The 23,554-nt window shown below is 38.3% G+C and overlaps 1 protein-coding gene across 33 annotated transcripts in view; it reads right to left on the reverse strand.

Moving 5' to 3' along the window:
- Positions 1-22,841, reverse strand: part of SPIDR (scaffold protein involved in DNA repair) — a 472,172-nt gene extending 449,331 nt beyond the window's left edge. For 14 of the 33 annotated variants that reach the window (XR_011421317.1, XR_002810355.2, XR_011421316.1 and 11 more), the window contains exon 1: positions 22,695-22,813. Coding sequence is in view for 16 of the 33 variants with exons in the window: in XM_070221568.1 (XP_070077669.1) it covers positions 22,695-22,727 (33 nt within the window). In the remaining 17 variants the exon portion in view is untranslated. Of the gene's footprint in view, positions 1-21,555; positions 21,574-22,430; positions 22,539-22,694 lie in introns of those variants that run through there. The other 19 variants (XM_070221581.1, XM_070221580.1, XM_070221574.1 and 16 more) reach the window with 8 other exon arrangements.
- Between the last annotated feature and the right edge of the window lie 713 nt (positions 22,842-23,554).

The following is a 23,554-nucleotide window of genomic DNA, read 5'->3' on the forward strand; positions in this document are numbered from 1 at the left end:
CAACAACTAAAGACAGGCAATAAAATGACCTGTAAGGTAAAAGTATAGTAAAGGCAGCAGAGCAACTACCTATGAAGATAATGTGAAGGTTAAAAGACAAATGTACTAAAATCACCTATTTCAATGATAAGAGGATAATGGAGAGACAAACACTAAACAAAAGACTATATATGATGTGAAAAACATATAATGTGGGAGGAGGAGAGTGAAAAAGTAGAGCTTTTAGGAAGAGATCCAGCTAATGAGTCTATCTACTCAATATAGACTGTTACATGCATAGTATATTAAATAGTATCCTCATGGTAACCACAAATCAGAAACCTATAACAAGCAGAAAAAAAATAAGACAAAAAGAAATCAAACATATTACTAAAGATAGCCATCAAACAACAGGGGAAGAGAGCAAGAGAAAAAGGAAGGAACATAGAAGAATTACTAAAACACCCAGAAAAAAAAGTAAAATGGCAATAAATACATATTTATCAATAGCTACTTTAAATGTCAATGGACTCAATGCTCCAATCAAATGCCATGGGGTGGCCAATTGAATAAAAAAACAAGACTCATGTATATGCTGCATACAAGAAACACACTTCAGACCTACAGACACCCACAAACTGAAAGTGAAAGGACGGAAAAAGATATTCCATGCAAATGGCAAAGAAAAGAAGGCAGGGGTACCAATACTTATATCAGACAAAATAGACTTTAAAACAAAAACTGTAACAAGAGACAAGGACAGACACTACATAATAATTACGAGAACAATTCAACAAGAAAATATAAGACTTGTAAATATCTATGCACACAACATAGGAGCACCTAAATATATAAATCAGTTATTAACAGACATAAAGGGGAAACAGACAGTAACACAATAATAGTAGGGGACTTTAACACTCCACTTATACCAATGGACAGATCATCCAAACAGAAGATCAATGAGGAAACACTGGCCTTAAAGGACACATTAGACCAGACGGACTTAGTAGATATATACAGAACATCCCATCCAATACCCACAAAATATACATTCTTTTCAAACGCCCATGGAACATTCTCCAGGATTGATCACATATTAGGCCAGAAAACAAGTCTCAATAAATTTAAGAAGATAGAAATAATACCATGCATATTTGCTGATCACAAGGGTATGAAACTAGAAATCAACAACAGTAAGAAAACCAGAAAAGCCACAAAAATATGGAGATTGAAGGAAATGCTACTAAACAACGATGGGTTCAATCAAAAAATCAAAAAATTCCTGGAGACAAATGAAAATGAAAACACGACATGCCAAAATCAGTGGGATACAGCAAAAGCAGTTTTAAGAAGAAAGTCTATAGCAAATCAGGACTACCTCAACAAAGAAAAAAGATGCCAAATAGACAATCTAAAAAGCCATCTAAAGGTACTGGAAAAAGAACAACAAACAAAGCCCAAAATCAGCAAAAGGAAGGAAATAATAAAAATCAGAGCAGAAATAAACAAAATAGAAACTAAAAAAACCAATAGAAATAACTAACGAAACCAAGAGCTGGTTCTTTGAAAGGATAAACAAAATTGACAAACCCTTAGCTAGACTCACCAAGAAAAAAAGAGAGAAGGCTCAAATAAATAAAGTCAGAAATGAAAGAGAAGAGATTACAACGGACACCTCAGAAATACAAAAGATAAGAGAATACTATGAAAAGCTACACGCCAACAAATTGGATAATCTAGCAGAAATGGAAAAATCCTTAGAAACATTCAACCTTCCAAAACTGGACCAAGAAGAAGCAGAAAATTTTAATAGACCGATCACCAGCAAGGAGATTGAAACAGCAATCAAAAACCTCTCAAAAAGTAAAAGTCTAGGACCAGATGGCTTCTCTGGAGCATTCTACCAAACATTCAAAGAAGACTGAATACCTATCCTTCTCAAGCTCTTCCAAAAAACTGAAGAGGAGGGGAGGCTTCCTAACTCATTCTAGGAAGGAAACATTTCCTGATACTGAAACCAGACAGGGACAAAACAAAAAAAGAAAATTACAGGCCAATATCACTGATGAACATCGCTGCAAAAACCCTCAACAAAATACTAGCAAATTGAATACAACAATACATTAAAAAGATGAAACATCGTGATCAAGGGGGTTTCATTCCAGGGATGCAGGGATGGTTCAACATCTGCAAATCTATCAACGTGATACACCACATTAACAAAATGAAGAATAAAAATCCCATATCATCTCAATAGATGCAGAAAATCATTTGACAAGATACAACATCCATTTATGATAAAAACGCCAAGTAAAAGGGGTATAGAAGGAAAATACCTCAACATAATAAAGGCCATATGTGACAAACCCACAGCAAATATCCTTCTCAATGGAGTAGAACTGCAAGCTATCCCTCTAAGAACAAGAACCAGACAAGGATGCCCAGTGTCATCACTCTTATTTAACATAGTACTGCAAGTCCTAGCCAAAGCAATCAGGCAAGAAAAAGAAATAAAAGGGATCCACATTGGAAAAGACAAGTGAAACTGTCACTCTTTGCAGACTACATGATTTTATATGTAGAAAACCCTAAAGATTCCACTAAAACACTTTTAGAAACAATAAAGGAATACAGTCAAGTCCCAGGATACAAAATCAATGTACAAAGATCAGTTGCGTTTCTATACACTAATAACAAAATAGCAGAAAGAGAAATTAAGTATACAATCCCATTTACAACTGCAACAAAAAAAATAAAATACCTAGGAATAAACTTAACCAAAGAGGCGAAAGAGCTGTACACCGAAAACTTTAAAACATTCTTGAAAGAAATCGAGGAAGACACAAAGAAATGGAAAGATATTCTGTGCTCTTGCATTGGGAGAATTAACACAGTTAAAATGTCCATACTTCCTAAAGCAATCTATAGATTCAATGCAATCCCTATCAAAGTTCCAACAACATTTTTTACAGAAAGAGAACAAAGAATCCTAAAACTTATATAGAACAAAAAACCCCGAATAGCCAAAAGATTCCTGAGAAAAAAGAACAAAGCTGGACGTATCACACTCCCTGATTTCAAAATATACTACAAAGCCATAGTAACCAAAGCAGCATGGTACTGGCACAAAAACAGACACACAGGTCAATGGAACAAAATCGAGAGCCCAGAAGTAAACCCACACGTTTATGGACAGCTAATATTCGACAAGGGAGCCAAGAGCATATGATGGAGAAAGGAGAGTCTCTTCAATAAGTGGTGTTGGGAAAACTGGACAGCCACATGCAAAAGAATCAAAGTAGACCATTCCCTTACACCATGCACAAAAGTCAACTTAAAATGGATTAAAGGCTTGAATGTAAGACCCGAAACCATGAAACTTCTAGGAAAAAACATAGGCAGTACGCTCTTTGACATCGGTCTGAGCAGCATATTTTGAAGTCCCATGGGTGACCGGGCAAGGGAAACAAAAGAAAAAATGAACAAATGAGAGTACATCAAACTTAAAAGCTTCTGCACAGCAAAGGAAACCATCAACAAAACGAAAAGACAACCTAACAATTGGGAGAAGATATTTGCAAACCAGATAAGGGGCTTTTTCTGATTTGCAAATCAGATATTGGGTTAATATCCAAAATATACAAAGAACTCATACAGCTCAACAACAAAAAAACCAACAATCCAATTAGAAAATGGGCAAAAGATCTGAACAGAGATTTCTCCAAAGAAGATATACAGATGGCCAACAGGCATATGAAAAGATGCTCAACATCATTAGCTATCAGGGAAACACAAATCAAAACTACAATGACGTATCACCTCACTCCAGTCAGAATGGCTATAATTAACAAGACAGGAAACAACAAATTTTGAAGGGGATGTGGAGAGAAGGGAACCCTTGTTCACTGCTGGTGGCAGTGCAAACTGGTGCAGCCACTATGGAAAGCAGTATGGAGTATCCTCAGAAAATTAAGGATAGATCTACCATGTGACCCAGCTATCCCACTCCTGGGTATTTATCCAAAGAACTTCAAAACACAAAGGCATAAAGATACTTGCACTTCTATGTTCACTGCAGCAATATACACAATAGCCAAGACTTGGAAGCAACCTAGGTGCCCATCAAGGGACGAATGGATAAAGATGTCATATTTATACACGATGGACTACTACTCAGCCATAAGAAATGATGAAATCCGGCCATTTGTGACAACTTGGATGGACCTTGAGGGTATTATGCTGAGTGAAATAAGTCAGAGAGAAAGTCAAAGACCATATGATCTTACTCATAAGTAGAAGATAAAAACAACAACAAACACATAGCACTGGAGATTGGATTGGTGGTTACCATATGGGAAGAGGGGAGGAGGGAGGGTGAAAGGGGTGATTAAGCTCACATGTGAGGGGATGAACTATAATTAGCTTTTGGGTGGTGAAGATGATGTAATCTACACAGAATTCGAAATATATTATAATGTACATCCAAAAATTAATAAACGAAAAAAAGAAAAAAAGTGTAACTGTGTATGGTAACTAGTCTTATTGTGGTTATCATTTTGCAATGTATACAAATATCGAATCACTATGTTGTACACCTGAAACTAATATGTTACATGTCAATTATACCGCAATAAAAAAATTAAAATTAAAAAAAAGTCTGAGACACTTCAAAGTCAGTAAGCAAGATACAATCTGTAAAGTGAGCCAATAATCAACTAACATTAAGTATAAGCATAGACTGGTTTCACTTCAGGAATTATTAACTCTCAGCTAAAAATCCTAGTTTGGGAAACAGACATGAGAAACTAATAACAGTATCTACCATATACTCAGCACTTATTTAATCATAGAAGATACCATTTAATCCTCCCCAAATCTGATGAGGTAGGTATTCTAGCTTTACAGATGAGGAAGCAGAGGCTTCAGGAGAAATTCAAGAAATGGGCCCATGTTTTCACAAGCAGGAGACCTAGGATTCACACACGGACTGGTCTGATTCTACAATCCAAACTCTTTAACCATTAAGCCAGAGTTTATTAAAATGCAATCCAATATCTGATAAGGGATTAATACCCAGAATATATAAAGAACTCCTACAACTCAACAACAAAAAGCCAACACTCAATTTTAAAAGGGGCAAAGGACTTGTAAAGACACTTCTCTAAGAAGATGTAAATGGCCAATAAAGACATGAAAAGCTGCTCAAAATCACTAATCATTAGAGAAATACAGACGTCTACAGAAATTTGTCAACACATATATGCTATTCATCCTTCCAACCACTGCAATTCGATTTCTCCTCAAAACTGTCTTCCCTTTGGTTACTCTACTTCTCCACACTTATAGACATACAGATATATTTGTTACCTGTGTTAACTTTAATGTGTAAGTGACAAAGCTGAATATGAAATTCAACAAACAACTTCAAAACAAGGAAGGACTTATAGAGGTAATGTTCAAAGAGAAAATATTTGGAGATCTTGGTAAAATTGTGGCCAGAACACAGGTACTAGAAAAAAAGTGTAATTGTGTATGGTAACTAGTCTTATTGTGGTTATCATTTTGCAATGTATACAAATATCGAATCACTATGTTGTACACCTTCTGTAAGTAAATTAGCTGTTAGATAAACAATATTATATACTGCTTTTCTCAGACACAACTTTTAAGGGTTTACAGAATATAATCTAGAGCTATACAAACTTGACAGGTTTTCTTAGAAATAACTTTTTAAGAAGTCATTCATCTTTGTTTACATCTTTACAAAATTTTTTCCCTCTACGTATTGCCCTAGTATTACAGTAAAGTAGAAAGACTCATCACTATGGTCCTACTACTCACCTGTTCCAAAAATTGAGTACAAAATTACGTACCAAGCAGTAGGTTACCACCCTGACACAACTATTTTAATATCTTCCAGCCCTATTTGATTCTTCTAATTACACACCCTTTTCATAGCTGTAACCCTAAAATAGACAATGTTGGGGCTGGCCTGGTGGTGTGGTGGTTTAAGTTCATGTGCTCTGCTTCAGCAGCCCAGGGTTTGCAGGTTCAGATCCCTGGTGCGGACCTATACATCACTCATCAAGCATTGCTGTGGCAGCATCCCATATACAAAGTAGAGGAAGATTAACATGGATGTTAGCTCAGGGACCATTTTCCTCAAGCAAAAAGAGGAAGATTGACAACAGATGTTAGCTCAGTGACCATCTTCCCCACACACACACACACACACAAAACAGACACTGTTGTACTCTATTTTTGTTTGCTTAAAAGAAAATTTCTGATTCTAAAACTTACAAATTTATAAGAAACCACTGAAATCTTCTTTATACTTAAGAATGCATGTTCTACTTCTGATTTCATCAAAATAGAAGAGTAGTCAGGAAGATTTCCAAAATACATTTCCATGTAATACTGATGACAATATCTTGTAAAACATTTCCTTAAGAGACGAAATATATATAATAGTTATAACAGATAACATGATAAGCATTCATTAAAAACACTAGCTGTAAATAGATCAAAATGTTTATATTATTTGATGGTAAACTTATGGATGATATTGTTTTTATTATCACAAGGCAATTTTCAAAAAACGTTCTAAACTGCACATATTAAAATTCTCAATGTTTCTCCAGCTTGAGTCCCAGTTACAAAAGGAACATGAATAAGTGCTCCCCCTGCTGGCTACATAAATAGTTCCCCAAAAGTAACAGCTGTGGTTAGAAGCTAATGAACATTTTAAATCAAATCACATCAAAAGACAATGATACTTGGACTATGAACTTCAGAGCAAGTTAACAAGATATCAGAAAACAATATGATATCAGAAAACAAGATATCATGTGTGGCGTCAGCATCATAGTGGAGTGAGCTCTTACTTTAAACTATCCCCTCTAAGAAACAATGAAAAGTACATTCATATTCCAACAGAAGACATACACACAACACAAAAGATGCCTGAAAGACCCACACAGTCATATGTCTGAAAGGGGAGGGTCTTGAGCCCCTCTAAGGAAGTGGAGAGAGGTAATGAGCTTCTCTTAATCCTGAAGGGCAGCAACCTAGGGACTGTGCGTGGCTTTGAAAGGAAAGGGGGTGCTGGTGGCCCTCCACGGCAACATCATCACTCTCCGAGGGTCCTCGGTGCCAAGGTGAAAGCCCCACACATAAGTGACTAGTTACTGCAGGGGTGTCTTCATCAAGCTACCACCCCAGGAGAACGGATAGGGCAGAGCAAGAAGCCACTGAGATCTTGCAGGAGAAAGAACACGTCCCTCCCCCCTGCCCGGCACCCCAGTTAAAAGCAGCAGCTAGGAGCTGAGTTGTAGATCTCAGCAGGCTCAGACTGCACAGGTCTTGACGCCAATAAAGTGGCAGCAGGCGGAAGTGAATCAAATAGTACCACTATGCAAAAGCACAAATCCATGCCACACAGCAGTATGAAAAAATATACTAAATTCCCACTCCAGCAGGAATATGACAAGTACCCAGAAATCAATCCTGAGGCATAGAAATCTATAATGGAAATGCCACAGAATTCAAAAAAGTTATCATTAAAAGAACTCAACAAGTTACAAGAAAATGCAGATAGTTCAATGAATTCATGATCTTCTTCACAAAAAAGATTTAAAATATAAAGAAGAACCAATCAGAAATATTGGAGATGAAAACACAATGCATGAAGTGAAGAATATGGATTCCCTGAACAATAAAGGTGATATTATGAAGGAATGAATCAGCAATGTTGAGGACACCAATATAGAAATGCTTCAGATGGAGAAGGAAAAAGAACTAACACTAAAAAGAAACTAAGAAATTCTCTGAGAAATATCTGACTGAATTAGGAAACGCAACATAAGGATTATAGGTACTCCACAGGGAGAACAGAAGGAGAATGGAGCAGAAAGCATGTTCAAAGAAATAACAGCAGAAAACTTCTCAAACATGGGGAAGAAGCTAGAAATGCAAGTGTAAGAACCCAAAAAAATCTCATAACTATCAACATAAAAAGACCCACTGTAAGGCATATAGTAGAGAAACTGGCAAAAGTCAATGACAAAGAAAAAATACGAAAGGCAGCAAGGCAGAAAAAAATAACTTACAAAGGAACCCCCACCAGGCTTTCAGTGCATTTCTCAGCAGAAACCTTACAGGCTAGGAGAGACTGGAATGACATATTCAAAATTCTGAAAGACAAAAACTTCCAGACAAGAATACTCTATCCAGTGAAAATCTCCTTGAGATATGATGGAGAAATAAAAACTTTCCCAGATAAACAAAAGCTAAGGGAGTTCATCGCAATAAGACCACCCCTAGACAAAGTCCTCAAGAAGCCCCTCATATCTGATAAAAAAGAAAGAAGTTACAAAGCCCTAATTAAGGAAGTGAATAGGTAAACAAAATCAGAAAACTGTAGCTATCCATCAGAATGTATTAGCAAACTCAAATAAAACATTAAAAATACAGGGAAGGAAAACACCAAAAATAACATAATCTTGACATTTTACCCACAAACTTTCAACACAAGATGGAATAAGATGTGAGGAAAACAACTTAGGAGAGGAAGAGGAAAGGAACTGAATTGGTTTGGTCTATGGAAGTAAGAGGCCATCAGAAAACGGACTATCTCATCTACAAGAGTTTGAATACAAACCTTATGGTAACCACTAAACAAAAAAGCAGAACAGAGAGACAAATAATAAATAAGAACAAAACAAAGAAACACAACATAAAAAACTACGTAACTTAATTGGTAGACGAGAAACAAAGGAAAGGCAGGAGAACTGGAAAATGAGTGATAAAATGGCAGCATTAAGCCCTTGTGTCTTGACAATCACCCTAAACGTAAATGGATTGACTTCTCCAATAAAAATGCACAGAGTGGTGAGATGGATTAAATACCAAGACCCAACAATATGCTGCCACCAGGAGACACATCTCAGCTCTAATGACAAACACAGGCTTAGTATGAACAGATGGAGGACAATATTCCAAACTAATGGCAAACAAAAGAAAGCCAGTGTTGCAATACCTATAGCAGACAAAGTAGACCTCAAGATATGACAGGTAAAGAGAGACAAAGAAAAGCGGCATATAATGATCAAAGAGACACTCCACCAAGAAGACATAACACTTATAAATATCAATGCACCCAACACAGGAGCACCAAAGTACATAAAGTAAGTATTAACAAACCTAACGGAAAATATTAATACTAACACAATAATAGTAGAGGACCTCAACACTCCACTCACATCAATGGATAGACCATCCAGACTGAAAGTCAACAAGGAAACAGTGGAATTAAATGAAAAGCTGGACCAGTTGGACTTTAAAGTTTTTTTTTGTTTGTTTTGTTTTTTTTTTTTTTTAAGATTTTATTTTTTCCTTTTTCTCCCCAAAGCCCCCCGGTACATAGTTGTGTATTCTTCGTTGTGGGTTCTTCTAGTTGTGGCATGTGGGACGCTGCCTCAGCGTGGTCTGATGAGCAGTGCCATATCTGCGCCCAGGATTCGAACTAACGAAACACTGGGCCGCCTGCAGCGGAGCGCGCGAACTTAACCACTCGGCCACGGGGCCAGCCCCTGGACCAGTTGGACTTTAATAGACATACATAGAACACTCCATCCAAAAACAGCAGAATATACATTCTTCTCAAGTGCACATGGAACATTCTCAAGAATAGACCATAAGCTGGGAAAAAAGGTAAGCCTCAATAAATTTAAGAAGATTGAAATAAAAACAGGCATCTTTGCTGTCAAAATGCTATGAACCTAGAAATTAATTACAAGAAAAAAGCTGAGAAAGGGACAAAGACATGGAGACTAAACAACACATTACTGAACCAATGGATCACTGAAGAAATTAAAGGAGAAATCAAAAATATCTGGAGACAAATGAAAATGAATATGCCATACCAACTAATATGAGATGCAGCAAAGGCCATATTAAAAAGGAAATTAATTGCAATACAGGCTCATCTTAACAAACAAGGAAAACCACAAATAAAAAATCTCTAACTACACCTAACTGAAGTAGAAAAATAACAACAAACAAAGCCCAAAGTCAGCAGAAGGAGAGAAATAACGAAAATCAGAGCAGACATCAATGCAATTCAAACAAAAAAAGGCAGCAGAAAGGATCAATGAAGCAAAGAGCTGGTTCTTTCAGAAGATAAACAAAACTGACAAACAGCCAGACTTACAAAGAAAAAAAGAGAGAAAGCTCAGATAAATCAGAAACGAAAGAAGAGAAACAACAGATACCACAGAAATACAAAGGATTATGAGAATACTACACAAAGCTATATGTCAACAAAATGGACAATCTAAAGAAAATGAATTCTTAGACTCTTACAACCTCCCAAAGCTGAATCAAGAAGAAATAGATAATCTGAATAGATCAATCATAAGTAAAGAAACTGAAACAGTAATCAAAAGCATTCCAAAAAATGACAGCCTGGGACCAGACAACTCCCTTGAGAATTCTACCAAACTTTCGGAGAGGATTTAGTACTTATCCTTCTTGAGCTATTCCAAAAAGTCAGGGAAGATGGAATGCTTCCTAACACATTCTACAAAGCCAACATCACTTTGATACCAAAGCGTGACAAGCACAACACAAAAAAAGGAAAACTACAGGCCAATATCGCTGATGAATATAGATGCAAAAATCCTCAACAAAATACTGGCAACTTGAACACAGCAATATATCAAAAAGATCATACATCATGATCAAGTGGAATTTATACCAGGGGCAGAGGGATGGTTCAAAATCTGCAAGTCAATCAATGTGATACACCACCTTAACAAAATGCGGACTAAAAACCATATGACCATCTCAATAGATGCAGAGAAAGCATTTGAAAGGTCCAACAGCCATTTATGATTTTAAAAAACTCTTAAGAAAAGGGGGATAGAAAGCAATTACCTCAACATAATAAAGGCCATATATGACAAACCCACAACCAACATCATACTCAATGGGCAAAAACTGAAAGCCACGCCTCTGAGAACAGGAACAAGACAAGGATGCCCACTATCACCACTCTTATTCAACATAGTACTGGAGGTTTTGGCCAGAGCAATCAGGCAAGAGAAAGGAATAAACAGAATCCAAATATTGAGTGATGAAATGAAACTCTCACTGTTTGCAGATGACATGATCTTATATACAGAAAACCCTAAAGAATCCATTGGAAAACTACTAGAAATAATTAACAACTACAGTAAAGTTGCAGGGCACAAAGTCAACTTAAAAAATCAGTTGCACTTCTACACTAATAACGAACTTACAGAAAGAACTCAAGAATACAATTCCATTTACAATCGCAACAAAAAGAATAAAATACCTAGGAATAAACTTAACCAAGGAGGTGAAGGACTTCCACAGTAAAACTATAAGACACTATTGAAACAAACAGATGATGACATAAAAAGGTGGAAAGAAATGCCATGAATATGGATTGGAAAAATAAACATAGTTAAAAGGTCCATACTACCTAAAGCAATCTACAGATTCAATGCAATACCAATCAGAATCCTAACGACATTCTTCACGGAAATAGAACAAAGAATCCTAAAATTCATATGGGGCAACCAAAGACCCCAAACCGCTAAAGCAATACTGAGGACAAAGAACAAAGCTGGAGGCATCACAAGCTGTGACTTCAAAATATACTACAAAACCATAGTAATCAAAACAGCATGATACTAGTACAAAAACAGGCACACAGATCAATGCAAGAGAACTGAAAGCCCAGAAACAAAAACTGTACATCTACGGACAGCTAATCTTCAACAAACATGCCAAGAACATACAATGGAGAAAAGATAGTCTCTTCAATAGATGGTGTTGGGAAATCTAGACAACCACTTGCAAAAAAATGAAAGTAGACCATTACCTCACACCATACACAAAAATAAACTCAGACTGGATCAAAGACTTGAAGATAAGTCCTGAAACCATAAAACTCCTGGAAAATAACATAGGTAGTACACTCTTTGACATCGAATTTAAAAGAATCTTTTCGAATACCATGTCTTCTCAGACAAGGGAAGCAAAAGAAAAAATAAACAATGGACTTCATCAGACTAAAGAACTTCTGCAAGGCAAAAGAAACTAGGATCAAGACAAAAAGACAACCCACCAGTTGGGAGAAAATATTTGCAAGTCATATATCCGACAAGGGGTTACTCTCCCTAATATATAAGGAACTCACACAACTGACCAACAAAAAAACAAACAGCCTGATCAAAACATGGGCACAGGACATGAACAGACATTTTTCCAAAGAAAATATACAGATGGCGAATAAGTACACAAAAAGATGTCCAACATCACTAATCATCAGGGAAATGCAAATCAAAACTACATTAAGATATCACCTTACATCTGTTAGAATGGCAAAAATATCCAAAACCAAGAGTGGCAAATGTTGGAGAGACTGTGGAGAAAAAGGAACCCTTATACACTGTTGGTGGGAATGCAAACTGGTGCAGCCACTATGGAAAACAGTATGGAGAGTCCTCAAAAAGTTAAAAATAAAAATACCTTACGACCCAGCCATCCCACTACTGAACCTAAGAACCTATCCTAAGAACCTGAAATCAGCAATTCCAAAAGTCCCATGCACCCCTATGTTCAGCGCAGCATTATTCACAATAGCTAAGTCATGGAACCAACCTAAGTGCCCAGCAACTGATGACTGGATAAAGAAGCTATGGCATATATATGCAATGGAATACTACTCAGCCATAAAAAAGGACAAAGGCGTTCCATTCCCAACAACATGGATAGACCTTGAGAGTATTATGCTGAGTGAAATAAGCCAGACAGAGAGAGACAAACTCTGTATGACTCCACTCATAGGTGGTAGTTAACACACAGACAAAGAGAACTGATCAGTGGTTACCAGGGGAAAGGGGGCATGGAGGGATGGCACTAGGAGTGAAGTCGTGTACCTACAACATGACTAATAATGATGTACAACTGTAATTTCACAAGGTTGTTAACTATCATAATCTCAATTAAAAAATTAGTAAAAGATATATATATAAATTTTAAAAAAAAGATAACACTATAACATTACACTCACAAATTCAACAACTTAGAGGAAATCAGCCAATTCTTCAAAAACCACAAACTTCCAAAACTCAACCAGGATGAAAGAGAGAACCTGACTAGACCAATAACCATTAAAGAAATTGAATTTCAAGTTTAAAAGCCCCTGAAAACAAACCACTAGGCCCAGATGGTTTCATTATAGATTTCTAGCAAACTTTTAACAAAGAATTAACATCAATTTTATACAATATGTTCCAGAAAATAGAACAAGAAAGAACATTTCTAAACTCATTTTAGGAAACTACTATTATCCTGATACTAAAGTCAAACAAAGACAGTATCAAAAAAGGAAACTACAGACCAAATATCTCTCATGAACTTACACGCAAAAAAACTCAACAAAATATCAGCAAAAAGAATCCAATAATGTCTACAAAGAATTATACACCAAGTGGGGCTTATCCCAGGTGCACAAGGCCAATTCAACATTCAAAAAAATCAACCAATGTAATCTACCACATTAACAGGCTAAAAAGAAAAACCCTATCAACTGGTACAGAAAAAGTATATAACAAAATATAATATCCATTCAGCAAATTACAAATAGAGGTAAATTTCCTCAACTCACGAGTATCTACCTAAAAACCTATAGCTAACATCATACTTACTCAAGAAAGAACAAATGCTTTCCCCCTAGGATCAGTAACATGCAAGGATATCTGCTCTCATCACTCTTATGTGATATGGTATTGGAAGTTGTAGCCATTACAATAAGGCAGGAAGGTGGGAAGAGGGTGGTGGATTTCAGAACACAGATTGAAAAAGAAAGAAGAAAACTACAGAGACATGATATTCTATGGAGAAAAATCTCAAGAAATCTACAAAAATAGCTAGTACTGATAAGTGAGTTTGGCAAGGTCATATGATATAACATCGACGCACAAAAATCCATCCATTTCTAAATACTAACAATAAACATGTAGAAACTGGAATTAAATACACAATAAACAATCACTCCAAAAGAAATTAAACTTAGGTATAAACTTATGAAAACATTCATGGCACCTATATGCTAAAAATTTCAAAATACTGATAAAAGAACCCAAAGAAGGCCTAATAAATAAAGATGCTCATGGACTGGAAGACTCACGTAGCAAAGATGTCTATCTGCCCCAAATTGATCTATAGCTTTCCTATCAAAATTTCCTATCAAAATTCCAGCAAGGATTTTGTAGAAATAGACACATTTTAAAACTTGTAAGAAAATGCATAGGCCGTAGAAGAGCTAAAACTATCTTGACAAAGAAGAATTAAGTGGGAAGTCGCTCTATCCGACGTTAAGGCTTACTATATAGCTACAATGATCAAGACAGTGAATTTGACAAAGAGATAGACACACAGATGAGTGGGACATTTTAGAAACGCAGAAATACACCCACACATATTTGCTCAATTGGTTTTTGACAAACATGCAAAAGCAACTCCATGGAGGAAGGAACAGACTTTCAATATGGCAACAGACAACTGAACATCTATGGGCGAAAAAAAAGAGGATCCCAACCAAACCCTCACACCTTAAACAAAAATTAACTCAAGATATGTCACAGACTTAAATGTAAAACATTAAACTATAAAAGTATTAGGAAAAAATAGAAAATCTTTGGGTTCTAGGGCTGGGCAAAGAGTTCTTAGTATTGATAGCAAACGTACAAACTATAAAATGGATATTGTAAAAATTAAAAATTTTTGCTCTGAGAGAACATATTTGGTAACAAGATACCCAATAAAGGACTAGTATCTAGAATACTAAAAAACAAAAACTTTCAAAACTCAACAGTAACCAAATAAAACTAATTTAAAAATGGGTAAAAGACATGAATAGATATTTCATCGGAGAGGACAGAGGGACAGCAAATAAGTACATAAAATCATGTTCAACACCATTAGCCATCATGAAACTATAAATTAAAACCACAGTCAGTTATCAGCACACACCTATCAGAGTGGTTAAAATAAAAAATGGGATGGGTGGGGCCAGGCCGGTGGCACAGTGGTTAAATTCGCACATTCTGCTTTGGTGGCCCGGGGTTCCCAGTTCGGATCCTGTGGACCTACACAATGCTTGTCAAGCCATGCTGTGGCAGGCATCCCACATATAAAGTAAAGATAGGCACGATGTTAGCTCAGGGCCAGTCTTCCTCAGTAAAAAAGAGGAGGATTGGCAGCAGATGTTAGCTCAGGGCTAGTCTTCCTCAAAAATAAATAAATAATTAGATAGATAGATAGATAACAAAAAATGGGATGGGCAAACTTCCAGAATAAGAGAGTAAGGATCTCTAATAACCCACTCCTCCATGGAAAGGAGTGAGAACATTAACAAAAAGAGTCAAAATCTAATTTTTCAGAAATCTGGAAATTATCCATAGACTACATACATAACCAGAGGCAACGATCTGAATAGCGTTTACTCAAGTAAAACAGCTGAATCTCTCGAAAAACAATGAACTTTGTGGTGTTTTAACTTGCTCTAGTCTCATGCCCCCACTCTAGCTCCACAGTAGCCTTGAAAAACAGCAGCCATGTAACCAGGGTAGTAAACTGGCAGTGTAGCAGAGAGCAAACTGAGTTTGGAGCTCTTCAAATAGCCCTGTCTCTCCAAAGTTATCACTATCTGACCCATTTGGCAGCTCTTGGGAAAAAACTTATTCACAGGACTTATCATAATTTGACCAAAGAGCTTATCATAATTTGACAATCAGAGCTCACTCAGGGAAAAAGTCCTATTCCCAGGGCATTTGTCTACAACAATTAGCAGTAATTTATTAATACTGCAGTGGCCTACTTGCAATAGGCAATTGTATACTTTAAAAACAACTGCATACTTTAAAAGGATGAATTTATTATCTATGAAATTGAATCACACATTGCCAGTGGGACTTTAAGATCGTACAACCACTCTGGAAAACAGTTTCTACAAAACTAAATATCCAGTTACTATATGACCTAGCAATTACACTCCTGTGCATTTATCTTGGAGAAATGCAAACCTATGTTCACACCAAATCCTGTACACAAGTGTTCACAGCAGTTTTATTCATAAAACCCAAAAACTGAAAACAGCCCAGATGTCCTTTAACAGATATAATGTTAAGTGAAACAGGGGTACATTCATTCCATGAAATACTACTCAGCAATAAAAATGTACCAACTACTAATACAGATAACAACTTGTATAAATCTCCAGAGTATTATGCTGAGTGGCAAAAAAAGAAAAACAATCCTCAGAAGTTACGAGCTGTATGACTCTATAACATTATTGAAATGACACATTTTTTAGAACAGTGAACACATTAGTGACTGACAGGGATTAGGGGTAATGGGAGTTACTGGAAGGGAGTGGGTGTGATTATTTTTATAGGGATCCTTTTATAATACAGTGCTGATGGAACTGTTCAGTATCTGGACTGTGGTGGTGGATATATGAACCTACAGGTGATAAATTTGTATAGAACTAAATATATACACACGTACATCTAGGGAAATTTGAATAAAATAGCTGGACTGCATTAATGTCAACATATTGATGGTGACATTGTACTACAGTTTTGCAAAATATTACCATTGGGTCAAACTGGGTAAAGGATACATGAGATCTCTCTGTATTAATCTTTACAACTGTACGCGATTCCACAATTATCTCAGTTTAGAAAAGTTATTGTTTCACAGGGACAGGACTAAGTGCAGGAAGAAGTAGGGCAAGGGATCACTAGTTTTCATGAGAAACTTTTTTGTACTACTTTACCTTATCTACAAGCAAATATTATTTTGATTAAAAAGAAAATACTTTTTCTTTTAAATGAAGTATATATGTGAAGTACCTGACTTATAGAAAGTCTTCCATTAGCTCTCTTTCCCTTCCATTTTAAGGATAGGACAACCTCTAGACCAAGATGTCAATACTAAATAGTATAATTCTGAGAAGTAGAGTCACCAACAAGTCATCCAATGGGATTACCAAGGGCTAAAATTGGAACCATAAGGTACTCCTACCAAGGTAACTATGAGAGAATCTCCCATCATTACTAAACAACTTTAAAACAAAGCCCTCTTCCTGTTTCTTGTTCAACAAGTTAAAGAAGTAATTTCAGGGAAATCTAGACGTAAAGTAGTAGAGGATGTACAATAGCTTCAACCTCATATAAAAATTTCTTTCACTATCATGGTGTTTTATTAGTAATTGCTTTCATTATCACTAACATTAATTGAGTGCTTATATGCTCAGTATATCATCTCATGGATTCTCATCATTTAATCCTCACATCAACCCTGCAAGATAGGTATTATCCCCATTTATAGACAAACTACAACTTAGAAATGTTAGGTATATTGCCCCAGTCAGAGAGCTTGTAAGCAATGTGTCAAGATTCTCCCCCATGTATTCTAATTCCAGAAATAAACATTCTAGCCACTGATTCTGCATTACCTCACTTTAACAAAAGTGACTACCAATAACTATCACATGCACCTTCCACACAAAGTTACCACCAGCTGAGTTTCTGATTGGGCTCTGAGTAGCTGGGAATTCACTTGGACTTTTAAGTCTCAAGCCCACTCACTTTATCAGAGTCACTAGCCTCATCCTAATCACAATGTTTCCCCTGCCATTCTGCACTCTATGGCCAACTACTTCAGTGTTGCCTTTCAAGCATTAAGACTCCTACCCTTCTACCAACTCATTTTACCAACCCACAGGGCTACCATAAACAGACCCCAAAATGAGAGAAGCACCCTTCATGTTTTCTTATTACATGTCCTCCGTCAATGCTGGTAAACACTCTTATTCATTTGTTAGCCCTCTACTCTCACACACACTCTTACATGCACACATACACATACCTACACACAATCACACACATGCATGAGTTCCATACCCACACGTTCTTTTACCTTTCCATGTCATCATCATAGCTCAAGTCATCACATCTTCCCCTGGGTTAAAATCAATGATTGTAAAAATCAGCCAGCCTCCCATCTACTGGACTCTCCTTCCCTACAGTCTCAGAGGGAAAACGTTCCCATTCTCTAAAACTAACCCCTTTCTGTACCAGAATCCAATCTTGTAGGAAAGTACAAGGTTGGTCCTTCCTCCATTGGCTCCAGTTCCCTCCCGCTTCAAAGAAGCAAAATGTTTCCCCTCTTAAAAAAGAAAACACTTTTCATTTGAAGTATAGCCTTAGTGTACTTTTCAATTCAAACTAACACATACATCGTACTTAAGACCTACTTGCCATTTAATATACATTTAATATACACTGTATTTAATATCTAACTTGTCCTTGTGATTATGCAAGAAGCACCAAAAATACAATAAGCTTTTGTGACAAGGACCCAAAGGATTAGAAAAGGAGGGTGTCATCAGGAAGATATAATCTTCCTTCATTTCTCTTTTATGATCTTGCCAAGATACAGTTTTCCTTTCAGCATGAAAAGAGTGTTGAGAAGGCAGAGAACCATAATTCAGTTTGAAGAGGCAAAAGGAACTGTGAAAGTGAGGGGAGGATCAGGAAATCTCAAAAGGTAGCAACTGGTAGAGAAAAACAGTATTTGTGGTCATTCTTGGCTATTTAGCAAGTAATGGGAGAACACAAGGCATAAAGAGGAAAAAAGAATAACCAGCACTTGAAAGGACAGGGAGGGGGCTGAGGCAGGAGGGAGGAAACTGCTAAAATACTCCCAGCCTTTGAGCAAGTAACTGTCCTAATCTCCCTGGGGCTTAACTTTCACAAATCTGTATATCCTGATATCAGTTAAACAGCAACAAACTCTCCTTAACTTCCTCATTTTTTGCAAGTTAAACTTTTGAGTCACCATTGATTCTCCCCTCTTCTTTTAACTTCAGGTGCCTAAATCTCATCCTTTTAGAATCCATCAATTCAGTCCTTTCCCAATACTGTTCCCAAATCTACCACATTAGTCCATGACCATACCACCTTTCATCTTAAGAGTCCAGAAAGATGTATGTGGTTTGTCCAAAATTGCAAAATTAGTTGTATAGCTGAGGCTGGTACATAAGTCTTCTAACCAAGGTATTTCTCTATGTTTCTTCATATCTAGAATACTTCCAAATCTTTTAAATTAGTTCCTATTTCATTCATTCATCAGATATTTATGAAGCATCTAATATGCACAAGACACTATAGCAGCTGTTCTGGGGGACATGGGGTGAAGGCATAGTCCCCAATCTTACAATGGCCACATTATAAGTGAACAAAAGCATAGATACAAGTAAACCTAATATAAGACATGAAGTTATAAGAATGATACAGACAACTTTTCACAGGAATACAGAATAAAGTTTATTTACAACTGGGATGATTAAGGACAAGGTGGGATTTGAGGTGGGCCTTGACAGATGATTAAATTTTCAATAAGCAGAAATGGAAGAAACAGCATCACTCCAAACCAAAAACATGAGCAAATACCAAGAGACAAGAAAATACAGTGAAAATAATTGTTTACCTTGAAGATAAATACTAAACAAAGTTGTAAAGTTAAGGAATAAGGCATGGCCACATTACAGAAGAGACAAATAACAGGTTATGAGCCTGAACAAAGCAAAGTCTGGAGCTGACTACCCACATTCTTCAGTTAACTGCTATGTCACCTTAGGCAAATTACTTAACCTCTCTGGTGTGCCTTAGTTCCCCCATCCACAAAATAAGACCAACAATAGTACCTATCTCATAGGACTGTTGAAAGAATTAAACGAGTTAATACATATAAAGCACTCAGCATAGGGTAAGTCCAAAATAAATAATTATGTAGGCAATAAGAAGTAAAATGATGCTTAAGCAGAGGAATAACAATATAATTAAAATGGCATCTAAGAGAAAGTCATCTCAGAAGATGGAATGGAAGCATGCTACCTCATACCACATAAACACTCCAAGCATGAAGTACTTTGGGCCTGACCTATGGTGACAGAAATGAAAAAAAAAACTCCTGGGACAAAACTATTGTGGTAGCCAGCCGCCACAATGGCTCCCTATGATCTCCACCTCCTGACTTTCTATAGTCCTCTATAGTACCCCCTCACACTCTACCTACATGAGGAACAGAATAGGACAGAAGAAATAGTATATCACTTCTGAGATTATGTTATATGTCAGGGCCTCTTTCTTAGTTGTGCGCTCTCTTGCCTTTGGCAAAGCCATTTGCCATGCTATGAGCGTCCTTATGGAAGTGGAAGGGAACAGACACTTGCCAATAAGCACATGAGTGAGCTTGGAAGTGGATGCTCCTGACTCAGTGACCCTTTGACTCCAACTATTGGGAGACCCTGAGCTAGAACCACTCAGTTGAGCCATTTCCAAATTCCTGACCCTCAGATACTGTCTAGGAAAATAAACATTTGTTTTAAGCTGGTTTAGTTTTGAGACAATCTGTTACACAGCAATAGATAACTAATACAACTACTGAAAAGAAAAACTGATAAGGTCTTGAAAACTGATAGAACAAAGAGGACAGAAGTGAGTATCAAGTCAAAAACACTAAGATTTCTAAGTCAGACTGTAGTGTAAGTGACATTAAGCTTTGGATTGCTGAAGCATCCATTTCAAAGACATCCATCTTTAATAAACATAGTGCCAGCTGTATGACAAAGCTACTAGCAAAACAACCAGATAAGGATCTAGGCCACGCCCACCCATGAGGTTCCCTCTTTCAGAAAGCCCTGGGTAACCTAGATAACTGACCACTTGACTGACCCCACTTCTCTCTTCCAGTGCCCTAATTCCTGCTCTTACGCTTTAAATTAGCCAGTAAAGAGTGAACCCTTGAAACTTTAGACATGCCATCCTCAGATAGGGTCTGCCCGCCCTCTCTCTCCACTCAACCTCACTGTGTGGCCCCTGGCTGTGCAATGTACCCTCCTGGACCTATGAGTAATAAATCTTGTTCCTCAAAGTTCCCTGCTGTTTTCTGCTGAAGTGCATCCTACAATCATAAAAAGAACCACAAGGTCTGATCCAGCCACAACATTGGTGGGGGGGTGGGGGGGTGGGAGGAGGGAGTATCTGTGGGAGCTTGCTACAAGTAATATGGCCCAGATGAGTGCCTCCGGCATTCCTAGCCAAGAGCATCACTAACAAAAGATCAACACAACACAGGAAGAACTGTTAGGGCCTAGTGGACTAAAGGTGAGAAAATGATGATTTCATGACACACTAAGTTTAAACTGAGTTCAAGGAAAGGTCAAATACAGATCTGAAAGTTATCTATATGGCAGTGACACAACATCAATGAGATTGATTACTTATTTCCTTAAACTTGTTAAGGAAGAAAAAGCACAAGGTCAAAAATTAGAACATGGCAGGAAGACAGTAAATGAGCAGTTACAAGTCAGGAAGACAATCAAGGTAGCAACAGTCATGGATGCTCCAAAAAAAATAAAAGACAATAGTAAATGTGTCAAATGTTATAGTGACAAAGTAAATAACTTACATTGGGTTTAATAATTTCCTTGATTTTCTTTCACATTTTAATATTTCTGAAATCAGGATGTGTCTTACAATTGATAGGTATGTGTGTCATAGGTTTCTTTTACTCTCTAAAATCTCTTACAAAATTGGGTGTGTCTGACAATCCATGATATCCTAGAAGCAAGGAAGCATAGGAATGTTAAGGAAGTTGAACCAATATATATGGAGTATTTTTTCAGCAAGTTTTTTGGTAAAAGGAAAAGGAGTCAAGAAAGGAGGCACTAGGTTTGCTTTTTAAAGTTCGTTTCAGTAGGATGAGACAAGCATATTTCTAAGAAAGAAACTTAGAAATAGCTTTAAAAGGTGAAATACACACGCCAGCACAAACAATTCACAGAACAAGGAGGATGTACTCACGAATACAGCTGCAATCATTTAAGTATCACTCAGGCAGCATTCCCTACACACACACTCCGTGCCCAAACACTGCGGCAGACGTTGGTCTATACAGACAGACCCACAGCAGTCAGCTTCAGACTCCTCTCCCACCGAAGCAGGAAGAAAAAGATTCAGAGAAAGTTTAGGGGAGAAAGGAAAGTAGGGCAACAGAGATATCTGGGAAGAAATGGCAGAACCATTCCATACCAACCACTGCCTTGGCGCGTTGTACGAGTGAGTGAAAAAGAGACACAGAACTGACAAACGCCAGCGAGGGTAAGTATATCTCACACGCTCGTCCCAGAGTCCACCCCAATCGTTCACTTCGTCACCCCTATGGCTGCGACGCCTAGCCTCTCCCAAGGAAGTGACTCCGCGGCCCGCCCTCCGCATCCGACACGGATGGCGCGGCCCAGACAGCGGCGAGGGGTTCAATCCGCACAAGGCGCAGGAACCAACCTCAGGGGCTGAACCCGCGACGCGGGCTCTGCCCACGCTCACGGACTGAGCCGGCCGCCACCTCGCCAGAGATCCCCGACAGCACAGCGCCCGCCTCTCGCCCCTACTAGCCCCGCCCAGCCACGCGCACCCTGCGCCCTGCGAGCTCGGCCGATAAGGAGGACAGAGTGGGACTCTCCAGCCCGCGGGGCTCCCAGGCGACCGCTGGAGACAGCGCGAAGAAAGCGCGCTCGGCGTGGCGCCGGCTCCCTGCTCACAGCCTACCTTCGGGCCGCAAGAGCGACCGCCGCCGGCCATGTCCACGCGCACCGCCTCCCCGAGGGGCCGAAAGGCTGCGCGCCCCCGAACCAGCTCGACGCACCACACCGCGCGCTGCAATTGGCGGGCTCTTGGGCGGGGGGCGGGGCTTTCCAGGACGCACCGCCCTAACAGCGCAGCGCGCCGAAGCGCGCGCTGCGATTGAAGGGCGCTCGGGCGTGGGGCGGGGCTTCTCTGCCACCCCGCGCTTCCTAGGCACAAGTGGGCTATCTTGGCTGGGTTGCGAGCTTGGATAGTCGAGTTCAGATTGGCTGTCTGAGACCGGAAAGGGTCTTCGCTGCTTGTGCCGCTTCCTCGCTAGGGCCCAAGATCTTGGGGAGCACGCTCCGGGCATGCCGCATCTCTGGCCGTCGGGCTTCGGGTGGAGGAGCTGCTGTGCAGGTGCCTCACACGGGGGTCAGCCCCCAAGTGGTGTTTTTCAAATAAAGGTCATATGTGGTCTGTTTTGTCAGGCAACAAAGGACCTTAAAGAAAAGTAAGATGAAAACTCGAAGTAGGCTACGAATTCAACAATCAATACTTCAGGAATGGTTGTAACTGTTGATAACTGGAGAAAGGAGTGATATTTCCCCCTATCTATGGGGGATGGGGGAGTGAGGGGAGGAACGGTTTAAGTATCCAGAGCCCAAATCATCAAATTTAGGAGACATCAAAATCGCCAAGATTTGTTATAATATGGATGACTGGACTTGGGTTCTGTAGGTCTGGGATGGGGCCAGTGAACATGTATTTCTGACAAGTTCCCAGATGATGTCATTGTTGCCGGTACGCTAACTCAGTACTAGAGACAGCCACCATTCCTAATC

The sequence above is a fragment of the Equus caballus genome, chromosome 9, assembly GCF_041296265.1.
Source record: "Equus caballus isolate H_3958 breed thoroughbred chromosome 9, TB-T2T, whole genome shotgun sequence".
NCBI lineage: Eukaryota > Metazoa > Chordata > Mammalia > Perissodactyla > Equidae > Equus > Equus caballus.